The 12,057-nt window shown below is 38.4% G+C and overlaps 1 protein-coding gene across 1 annotated transcript; it reads right to left on the bottom strand.

Moving 5' to 3' along the window:
* Window positions 1-715: 715 nt before the first annotated feature.
* On the bottom strand, window positions 716-11,259 carry LOC115926406 (mediator of RNA polymerase II transcription subunit 15-like). The gene is made up of 5 exons (XM_030991091.1): window positions 11,156-11,259; window positions 5,858-5,945; window positions 3,506-3,560; window positions 1,274-1,333; window positions 716-897 (listed from the first exon to the last, which is right to left on the bottom strand). Exons 1-5 carry the CDS (start codon window positions 11,257-11,259, stop codon window positions 716-718), a joined length of 489 nt encoding a protein of 162 aa, XP_030846951.1.
* Window positions 11,260-12,057: the final 798 nt, after the last annotated feature.

Raw genomic sequence — 12,057 nt, 5'->3', positions numbered from 1 at the left:
CTACCAGAGTCTGTGATATGATGTTATATTGAAGCCCTAAAAAAATTGTGCCTCAAAATGATCATGAAGTGCCTCAAAAAATTAAAAATCTTTGAGTGACCCGTTTTACCGTACTCGTTTTCTCTAAAAGACTGTAGTGTTATGAAAACCGTTAAAAAATGCAAAATTTGGTTTCAATTTCCAATCATAAATATCTTGATAATCAGACAGATGATCGGCTTGTAAAAGTCATGGAGTTCCTGACTGACCTAAAGGTTTATAATTATTATTGCAGCATGGGCTAAATCCAGGATTTTGTTTCAGAATCTGAGACAAAGTTACTGGATCCCTTTAATACAAAAATATTTCCTCTCCTTTGTTTTAAAGATGTTCATGGGTATATTGTAGTTCGTGAAGCAGGCAACTTGACGATCACTCATGGGTATTACCATTTCTGCAAGGATTTTCAAAACAAATGTGTTTGAAGTCGAATATTGATTAAAGAATACAAAATGTAGGTTTTTCTGCTTACAACATGAGAATACCCCAATTTGTTTTCTTTTTTTTCTGGGGGGGGGGGGGGGGGAGGGGGCAATCTATGCAGAAGTGTGTCTTCAATGACATCCTCTTACACATTATGATACAATTTAAGTGAAATTGTTGGCAAATTTGGGGGCTCCAAACACTTCAGAGGGGCTTTAAAATCTGTTATACCTCAGGCCTATTCAAGACTGTATTAGAAATATTGAAGATGCTGACCTTGTGGTTGTCCCATCTGGTTCCTCATCATGGGCCTGTTGCCTTGGTTACCGACTCCGGGAACCATCTGATTAGGGTTGGGCTGCATCTGGAGACTGGGACCACCGGGGCTGTGGGACTGGCCCATCTGAGTTAGCCCCTGCAAAGCTACCATTGGATCTAGGAACATGGTAGAGGTGGTAAATGGTTTAAGATGGTGAAAAATGAAATTCTCTCAGTCTCTTATACTTAACGAGAGAGCCATCCAGGGCCCTTTTTCACAAAACATGTCTTCAGTGAAACTGATAGCAAACATTACCTTTAATAGATAACAACACAAATCTACTCCAGAAAAATACTTACACGTCGCGTACAATTTCAGTTGAAAATACACATGTAACGTCTACATGTATATCACCATGCAAATTTTGCGTGAATGCACTACAGAACCTGGCTTTATCAAAATTGTAAATAACAATGTATATTTCAGGTATGTTTAATTGCAATTAATTAATAAATGACATATCAAATATTAGGAATTGAATGAGAAACTGACCTTGTTGCTGACCTGCCATGTTGGGAGTCATTCTACCAGTTAGACCTTTCTCTTTGGCAGCTGGAATGAAAATACAAAAACAAACTTACAATGTCTCCACACAACAACTGAAAGTACACAGCTTGGCTGCTTTATGAAACTACATCATACATGTACCCATTAAAAAAACAGTTGCTTCCTCAAAAATTCTCAGTAAACCTGATGTCTTGGCCTTGGCAGAGTATAGCCTGTGTTTGTTCCTGCTAGTATAAAAGGTGTGGCTTCCTCTTTGGATATCGAGACCAATTCTATGCATGATAGACATTGATTACATGAGAGGAAGAAAGGCACAACTTCATCAAAACGGGTTTTGAGTTCTTGAGGTAGAATTGAAATATGTAAGTTTAAGAGACAAAGTGTTCTCATCTTTCTTCATAGTCAAACCTCACTTAGTGGCCATCTCTACAAAAAGGCCACCAGTCAAGAGAGGTAATTCATATTGGCCCCCTCTAGAAGGAATGTGTGTTGATCGATGAACCTGTCTAAAGAGGCCACTTTCAACAGTTGCCATGTTTGGCGGTTTCCCTTGTGTGGCCTTTATAGACAGGTTTGACTGCACGTGATTCCTGCAAAGATGAAAAGATTTAGTCTTTTAAAGAGAAAGCCGAGTTCTGACAAAGGTCAACAACAAAATTGTGATCATTCTCATTCTTTGCACGTGACTTCGGAAGATTGTTATCTACTGTAGGAAAGTCTCCTGAAGGGGATTGCTCCTAGAGTGCCCTCATATTTGAAATAGATGTGAAAAAGCTCAAAGGTTTGGACCAAACATCCATGCCACATACAGTATTTATGTAGTCCCATATGCCCATTCTGTGTGCAACGCATGTGATTTTCATAGAGATTGGGTCCATTTGGTATATTTTCATGATCCCAAACCCTAGAGTATACACTGATTCTTATGCCCCACATAGTCAACCTTTTCCAATTGCTTCCAGACAGTTTCTTTCACAAAGCAATAGCTCAACTTGACCTTTAAAGTTATCAAAGCACCATGTTTATCTCTCAATAACTTTTTTTTATATGCTGATGGAGTTACATCCTGCTCCTTCTCAATACAATCAACTGTATATTCACAGACCAAGGTCATGGTTCTTACATGTGTTTACCAATGATTGGCTGGAACTTGAAAGGTTAATGCTGTATTCATATCTTAATGGCACATAATGGCAGTCATTATTACTTTGTATAATTACACACTTCCTCATCTTTTAACAGCTGCTTAAATGCCAACTGCAGCAGCACATACCCACAACACCCAGGTGTTAAATGGGTACCTGGTAAGACGTTAATGTGGTTGGAAACGCATGTGCACACTTGCAAAATAGTGCCTAGCCAGAATACTCCCCTGGGTGCGGAGCGTGTGCATTATAGTGTTTGTTTGTACTGAGAATATGTCCCTCTTCTTGGTTTAAGATAAAAGAAAAAATCTACTACATTGGGTGTAAAACTATATACACTGTATATCACACAAAAGAAAAATGCCGGTAATATATTTTCTTGAGGAAAATTTAGGATTTTCAAAGTAAAAAATTAGAGCTGTACATATATGGAAAACCAAAGTATAAACGTTTCATTTTCAACTTAAAAACTGGCTTATTCTTCAATGGAACCGATCTGCCTAAAATCTTTCCTGATCTGTTTTTTCTTTCTGCTTTATTTCAGCCGAATTGCCAGACCATCCTATGACCATATACATGTTTGTATAAAAACACGGTGCCTGGCCAGACATTAAAAATCATATTGTTTACAAACTGCATGGTAGTCTGTACAACAAAATTATGACATGAACATTGCACCATGAAATTAACAACATTAAATCTGCAATATGTAATTGCCCACAATAACTTCATGACATGAAATTTACAGCATATAATCCATAATATGTACAGTACAGGTACATACAGTATTTACAGTTGTAACAGTAAAAACAATAAATTTACAACATGAGAACTGAAACATGAATTTACAACTTGACACAAGAAAGTCACAACATGAAAACAACAATATATATGAACAGTCAAATGATAAATACAACTGAACATGAATTAGCTCTGTGAAACGGTGAACATTTGGTATAAATATATGAGCATGAATTACATGTAGCTCTGTGAAATGGTGAACGATTGGTATAAATATATGAGCATGAATTACCTCTGTGAAATGGTGAACATTTGGTATAAATATACTTACCATTACTGTCTCTCATATGGAGGATAAGACGAGCTACGAGACTCAGGTAACTGTCCTACAAAGCGGGAGGAAGTAGGAAGAGAAGTGGAAAAGGAAGTTGACCATGTAGCACATTCTAAACGTAGGCCTCTGGTTTGGGTTACGTACTACATGTAACAGGCAGGATAGAATTGGTTTCCAACAGGATGCATGTGATATACAGTGTAAATAAGGTCTACCAAAAGACAGATGGTCCGACACGGTTGAGCATTTTTTAGGGTATTTCACATCAGGACGATTAAATAACAAGAAAAAACATTTGGACAAAAAAGTACATCATGCCCGTTACTACCTGCATCAGGATGACTACCCCACCCCCCCCCCCCCCCCCCCCCCCCCCCTCTTCCTAGGTCTGGTCTATTATATCCAGACTTACTTACTCACTATAACTTTCCAGTAGTAAAATTACACATATCCCCTCTGACAATTTCCTGCTACGCTAGACAACTCCCTTAAAAATTACCTCAATTTTCCTTGCCCATCTATAATTATACCTAGGGGGAGTTTTGACTGGGGAGTTGATGGGGGAGGTACAATTAGTAGTCTAGCTGGTTTGGGTGGGGGGGGGAGTAGTTATTGAAGGAGGGGGGTGATGATGGTTCAAAGGTTAGTTGTGACAGTTTTGAACACATGGGACTGGAAGAACAACAAAACAAGAGAATATAATACAATTTCTCAGTTCATGAATAAATGAATTACTGGTACTCTGTCACGCAGTAAAGCATATTTCTTAGAAATTGAATACTACAGGATTTATGTCAAATAAGCACTCAAGAAGCAACAGAAACAAGTGATTACTTAACACAGGGATTTTATCATTCAATCTACTTGAACGATCTTTCACTTTCAGTACCCATTGTTACAATGGTATTTCAAATACCAGGTATTAAAGAAACATGATACAAAATCTCATATGATGTGGTAATTGCCATCCAACACATATTATTCAATACATTACATTTGGCTATGACACAAATCCTATCATTTGTTTGGATGCAACATACATGTATCTCAATTAAAAAAACACTGAATCTAATATCTTCAACAATATTGAATTCATACATGTAGGTAGGGGCACGATCAAGGGTAAATATTGTCTGAGCATTCGCTATAATAATGATATGAAAACAAAGAGGCAAAGTCTACTTTGAACATACCGGTATTCAATAATGAATGTTTTGCTTTAAATTTTTCAACATTTTTTGTTGTTAATGAACTTGAAGTTATAGTACCATCTTCATTTCAAACTGTATGTGAAATTTATACTCAGTACCACTAGTAAAGGTTAATGCAGGGTGTTTTTCATTTTGTCAAGGTTATGGATTTGACAAAAATCGCTTTTCTCAGGGCATCTGGTGGCCGAATGTCAGTTTAACCATGTCCGTAAGACAATGTAGTTTCTCCTGCAACAAAATAATTCATAAATTAGTTTATCTGGCTGTCTAGGTGGCCAATGGTGGACAATCTATTTTCTACATGTATTTCCTATATGTAGTTCTTCTTCAGGAATTGTTCTTCTTTCTTCTTTCTTCAAATAAGAAAATCAACTCAATAGAAGCTCTTTAGTGATTCAGAGTGTCAAAAACAATATCATGCACATCATAATAAAGCAGATGGACCGAGACACAAAAAGTATTGATACACTGTAGGTAGCAGATCACAGATAAATCCTAAAAACTAAATACTAAACAATTTAATTTCTTGACATTCTGGAGCAAACTGTTTAGCAGTTGTTTGACTCTCATCCAGCAATTGAAAACACTGTGCACTACCTTCATGCATATTAATTGTAATTGCATCATTAAAGCCCCTCTGCACTAGTTTGGCATGGAGGGATTAGACCTCCCTGCAAGGTCACTGGCAGGTGGTTATCTCATCAAATCAGCTCTCAATTAACATAAGAAAAAGGGCATCATGGGGGATCAAAAGGTACCGCTTAAGCATTGTTTGCTGTATAGAGGGCGCAAGTAGCTATAAGTAGTGCAGTGGGGCTTTAAAGGTACTATGTCCCTTTTGCAGGCCAAAAAAATGAAAAGGTTAAATTCCAATGGCATTTGAAAGATAATACTAATTTAGAACATGTGCAGAATGACAATGTCATTTTTTCAGCAAGACAGAAACAATTTCTTTCCATTTTGATCATTTCACAATCTCACAATCTCTTACTTTGAACGTACTACATATTCTTTATAAATTATTAAACTTTTTCCCACTTGCTTCTAGACAGTTTCTTTCACAGGGTAATCTCATGTACATGTATCAATTTGAGTTCTAAGTAAAAATGAAATGAAATAAAATAAGGTTCTATCTTACCCTATCCCTTGCCCTGTTGAAGATGTGCTCCTCCAGCTCGCTGCCTGATTTCTCTATTGGGTTGCATGCATCTCGTAAGGCATCATTGCTATAAAGGGAAGACAAAAAAGGGAGTGTCGTAATGACAAGCAACAAACTATTGAATTTATCAGCACATTTCTCATGGCATCATGGCTACAAGTCCAACAACAAAAAGTAAAGGTATTGGTAAAAATAAAACTACATGCAATCAGATAGAAGAGCCATGAGGGCAATGGTGAGCCATGAAAATAAAAATATCTTGCATTCCATTTCAATACATCCAAATTTACATTCATAAATGGGGTTTGTTACAAAAAACCTTCCATGTATTCTTCTATGGGTGCGTTTATCATCCCTAGAATCAGCGTTTTCAAACGTGTTTCAGGCGAATTTGGATGGTGAAAAACGCAAGCCTGTTTTAAATGTCTTCAGATATGGGTACCGGGGTATATCAAAACGCCCCAAAAAGAGTGTGTTTTGAATGTGAGAATGAGCCAGAATCACGTTTCTGAGAGATGATAAGCGCGGGGCTGTTTTGAAGCACACATACATATCAGACCTTCCCAGGCTAATTTCCGATTCGGAGAAATAGTGCCCGCCATGTGCTGTGCCCTAGTTGACCTCCTAGTAACTCTCTGCTTCACAGGTCAAATGGCGCAAAGCAGTTGTGCAGAGACAAGGCCTTTGAATCGTGAACAGTTGGTAAACGCGACATCCTGCAAATCATGTTCGAATAGTGGGTTTAATATGAATGTACAGAAACACCGTTTCTGAGTGGCAAAAGATGATGAACGCACCCTTAGATTAAGAATATTTTCCCTCTACTAATCTGAAATATGGTTCACAGAGCTCTTTGCAAGCCCAGTGATACCTTTTTGTGGCAATTAAGTGCCTCATCGGACTCAAATCTTGCCACATCATTTAAGGATGCAAGTACAAGTTTTCTTTAACTTTTAGGTTCCAAACAGTTTTAGCCTGTAAAAAAAACAAAACAATTTATATTCATTTCTAAAAGATTTTTATTTGCTATATATTTTGGTATCATCTTTAGTTGTGATATACCCATTATTAGATCTTTTCCTCTGAAATTAGCATGTGGCAGCACTTCAATGAAAAGCATTGAATGATTGGACGATGGTACCACATCTCAAAAGATCATAACACAGTTAGGACTCTATTTCACTTGTTCCATCTATAAATCCCCTTAATTTATTAGTCCAAGACAATTTTTGAGTGGAAAATCCCTTTCCTGATCCTTTTTTCATTTTCTCAAAAATTGTTTAAAAAAAGAAGAGTAACTTTGCCATGATTTCTCTTTAATTCTTTGAATTATGATTTGATTCTTGTACAACAGTCAATTTCTATAGATGCTAGCCAAATTCAATTGGTAAATCACTATTTTGCAATATCAATCATCTCACAATTTTTTACCACAGCAGGGTACAAGTACGTGAAAATTAAGGTCTTCAAAACAACTTTCTTAGAGTGAGTGCAGAAGGTGCTACAGACCTATACAGACACACTCTAGCATAGCATAGAGTCAAATCAATGCTAATGCGTATTGACCTCTAGCGCTGTACTACGTGCGGAGAGGCAGCAATTAAACACAGTACACAATTGCACACTAATGCACACAATGAATACGATGTGGCTGATCTGCAATTTTGACAGTAGACTCACGATTTGAATTTTCAAAATATTCTTTCTAACATTGGTAAGTTGAAAAGATTGTATTTTACTGCTATTTAGGTGTCATCAATTGTCACTAAAGTACTGATTTTGAGTGAACTCAGTTGAGTTTTGTAAAGTGGTGTTTGAATTGTTGAGAATCAATAGAACAGTTTTTAATACACAACCAGGATTTTAATGCAGCTACCGGTATGTGTGTACAGACACGGAGTGATTTGAGGTTCGGTGTTGAAAGCTGGTGCTGGTGTTGTGAGAACACCAACACCAGCTACAACACCGAACTTGAAATCAGGCAGGTGTTGGGATTGACCTCAGGAAATATGACTTATTTCCAGTAGTCTGTGTTGAGGATTGGCTAGCTAGTGTTTAATGTCGTCTGCTGAACCGAGTATCGCGGTTGGTGTTGACAATTTTTTTCATTCACCAACACCAACCCTAGCCTATAATCTAGGCGGAGTGCCGAGCTTTTTTCTTTGCTGCTAGACTAACCTTAAGCAGAACGTCTGATACGGCGAGACTACGAACCGTGAGCCAGCGGCTCACCGCCTATAATCACTGGTCTAGCTTTAGTCGTTGTTTTTTTTATTATCGACCATGAATCCGTGGCAGTTTTTCGTACGAAAAAACCTCATGAATACGAAATGAACTCAACCAATCAGAAACACGTATGGAGAAGAGTCTATGCATATGCATATTATAAATCACGTGACATACGTCATTTTCTTCATCCAAGATGACGGGTAGTTCATGCGACGACGATCTTCTGCGAGAAAGTTTATCATATGCGGCCAACAAACTAGGCATTCCTAATGGAAAATTCAGAGAACTGCAGGAATCCGCTATTCGTAGCGTTAGTGAAGCCGGCAGGGATATTTTTGTTGCATTACCTACTGGTTTTGGAAAGAGTGCAATATACCAAGCAATCCCCTTGTGCTGTGATTTTCTACGCGACCACGGATTCTATGATCATGATTACTCGAGTAATGGACGAGCGCAATCTTTTTTCGTTGCGGTTTCTTATATCTGATTGGTCGAACGTAACATAGGTGTACCTTATTTGGTAGGGCTGTTGAATGATTCATAGATCCGCCATTTTGAATATATATGAATATTGATTAGCTAGACCAGTGATTATAGGCGGTGAGCCGCTTCGCGACTCACGGTTCGTAGTCTCGCCGTATCAGACGTTCTGCTCAGGGTTAGTCTAGCAGCAAAGAAAAAAGCTCGGCACTCCGCCTAGATTATAGGCTACACCAACCCTAGACCGAAAGCTTCAGTCTCTATATCGTCGGTTGTTCCACTGAGACTACGTCTGGCTCCACTAGACCTCCGGATATAGAGACTGAACCTATGCCATCGTACGTTGAAGATACACTCTACGGGTATACGATAAGACGATACTGCCCTGACGCTAAGTTAAATCCTTTTTTGTTATAATCGCATGCACTAACATATAAAATTGACATTTAGAATTAAACCACACATGATAAACATTAAGAAAATATGTACCTTGGACCTCTGCATATGAAATCTTCTTAAAAAAGTGTTATTATCTCTTCCACTTGACTGTCTTCAGACGTCAGCCATCTTGAATCAAAGTAATGAATATTCATGACAAAGTTTTTTAGTCTCCACCCCATTGACCTCATTCATAGACGTGCACGTACGTGCACGTACATGTACATCTCGCATCGTTTGAGTTCTTGTGTTGTCTGCTTCACTTGCGCGCGCTATCCTCGATGTGCCGCGCGGAGGAGCTAGCCGAGGCGAGGTCAACCATCCCCATTATCGTATTTGTATATTCATTAGCCGCCATTTTTATTTCCGTCGGTCAGAATGCTTGACGTGGGTCATCGAGAAGCAGCCAAAAGCTCGGTAAGTCCTTTTATTTCTTTTATATTTCTATTTCGTGGGGAAGGGGGGTAAAAAGGGAACTTTTAGGGACTGACAATTGCCTAGAAAATTACTGCAATTGAAGATAAATGATGTATTTCTCCTCAAGTTTGTCATGTTTGTGGGAGGGGCCTAACGGCTAAAATCTAGCCGTGATATCTTCAACATACGATGGCATAGGCGATCGTTCAGTCTGTATATCCAAAGGTCTAGTGGAGCCAGACGTAGTCTCAGTGGAACAACCGACGATATAGAGACTGAAGCTTTCGGTCTACACCAACCCCTACTGCCCTAGGGATTGGGAAATTCATGATTTCAAGTTCGGTGTTGGTGTTGGTGTTGCAGTATACCGCAGGTAACTATGCAAATATCTGGCACGAACGTCACGATCATGCCAAGGTAAAAACGTAAAATCCATTATCCAAAACAGCTGTAAATCATGGGAGCTATATGTTTTTTCAAGAGAAATTACATTTTATCTATTGAATTTCTGAATGGATTATGCTTTTATTGCAAGACTTTTCGCCTGTAGAGTAGGACGTCACTCAGTGTTGAGCTATTGTCCTTCTAAACTGACCGTCAGTGTTGGAGCTCAGTTCAGCAGCCTTTCCACGCTCTCAACACACACATACACTAACACCAACTTGAACTCATGTACTCTAAAATAATGAAAACAAACAATTTAAACCAGTCAAAAGGAAAAGTTAAATGAAGCAAGATTATATCAATATATGGGTGGTGTCATGTTAATAAAAAAACAACTGTGCCAACACGAAGGTTGACAAATTCACAAAGTCAAACTCAAACTCAAAAGTGACAAAAAAATAAGTAAAAGACTAAATGAAAGTGCCAATGCCGTGCCAATGCCATGCCAAGCGCCAATGATATATGTCTCATCTCACTTAGCTCAGCTCAAGTCAATTTCCCAATGAGAATGACAAATTTATTGATGAATGGTGATCGGTAAGATTGATCAACATATTCTTCCTCATCATGGTCATTTTATTTTAAATTCTTAAATTGTTGGTTCACGAATAAATAACTCGGCTTTATTCCCCCCACACAAATATTTTCTGGAAAACAAGTCCGCCATCGCTGCGGGACCCTAACCCAGTGCAGTGTGATCGTGATAGCCACCACAGGGACGGGATGCGCAGGGGCTCCGCTCTCGCTTCCGATCCCGGGCCGCGCTCCCGGGCCGCGTTATTTTTTTATGCGGCACAGATTGGGGCATGGCGCGTGTTAAACCTATGGGAAGTACGTTCTTTCCCTTCTGAATAGTGTCTGCACGTACGTGAGACTAGTCATGTTTATAGCTAGCGCATTAGCGCTGCGAAGAAGTTTGTATATCCATCGCGAACTATGTGTTTAGATAACATTCCTCTTCGTTTAAATTAGTTAAGTTTTATTGACTAATTATTGTGATGTTCTCCTTATTGACGTGCTGCCTCCTCTTCAGATTTCCAATTTGATTTTAATTGTTGATATAATGATTTTCCATGCGGTAGTGGATTAAATATAACACTATTAAAAACTGACCTCTACTACTTATACTGTCTAGTACGCACACGACCAGTATTAGTCTGTAAATCAAGACCCCTTTTAAAAAAAAGCCCCAATCTGTGCCGCATAAAAAAATAACGCTCCCGGGCCAGAGCCGAGCCGAGGCTAAATCATAATGATTCTTAATCTTACATTTGTGCGACGACTTTTGATCTAAACTGAGTCGATCTCCAATTTCCATCGGGACCTCCGCTCGCTGCCGCAGCACTCATTGCTCCTGCTCCAGGTGTCGTCATTTCGTGGAATTTACAGGTTTTCGAACAATAAAATTTAAATATTTTAATTTAATGTCCGAAAAAAGCCCCGTTTTGCCAAACGCTGAAGATGTCCGCTAAAATACAAGAGAGAAAACGGTAAGAAAACCCGCATTGCCAATTTGACTATTTTTCAAATTATCTAAGTCCTTTATCTTGACAATTTTCTTCAATTAAAATGGGTAGACGCATTATTTCTATACAAAATATAGCCACAACGTAAATTGTAAGTAGCTTCGGTAGCTAATTTGCATCCATGCCGTATACACAATTGGGGTTATGATTAGGGTTAGGTTGGGGTCACTGAAATTAGGGTTGCGTTGCTATTAATTATTTTTAGAAACCTTTCTTTTCAACTGAATTAATAATAATGCCTATCAAATATTTCTCAATCGTAATAATAAAAACCATACATGAAACCGATTTTCAATCTCATTCCATAGGCCTACTGGCTTCTTTTCTGAATGTAGCTGAATTCGCTCTTCTATACTAGAACCTGGGCCTATTATGGTAATCATACTATTTTTAAATAGAAACTTTTTCCCCGACACTGAACACTTATTTTCTTAAAGAACGCCGAAGCTTGAAACATATTTCTAACATGCATGCCTAATTTATACTCTTATAAAATTATAGAACTCTTCACGCGGTACGATGAGCATGTTTTAATTCTTTTCTTTTTTTAAGAAGGGGCCGCTCGAGGCCGGGGATCGAGCAATTAAGGTCGTGCCTCTTCCAATTTTTCACAGAGTAGACTACCTCCAAAACTGCCCCATTTTC

The sequence above is a fragment of the Strongylocentrotus purpuratus genome, unplaced genomic scaffold (assembly GCF_000002235.5).
Source record: "Strongylocentrotus purpuratus isolate Spur 01 unplaced genomic scaffold, Spur_5.0 spur5_scaffold_2, whole genome shotgun sequence".
NCBI classification, from domain to species: Eukaryota; Metazoa; Echinodermata; class Echinoidea; order Camarodonta; family Strongylocentrotidae; genus Strongylocentrotus; species Strongylocentrotus purpuratus.
The sequence above is the reverse complement of the archived record's forward strand: the minus strand, read 5'-3'. Positions and strand labels throughout refer to the sequence as shown.

Coding starts and splice junctions, on each gene's coding strand:
- LOC115926406 (XM_030991091.1), bottom strand. CDS start 11,259: ATGACGACACCTGGAGCAGGAGCAATGAGTGCTGCGGCAGCGAGCGGA. Junction 3,561..5,857: donor TCAACAGGGCAAGGGATAGG/GTAAGATAGAAC, acceptor CCCGCTTTGTAG/GACAGTTACCTGAGTCTCGT. Junction 898..1,273: donor CATGGCAGGTCAGCAACAAG/GTCAGTTTCTCA, acceptor CCATGTTCCTAG/ATCCAATGGTAGCTTTGCAG.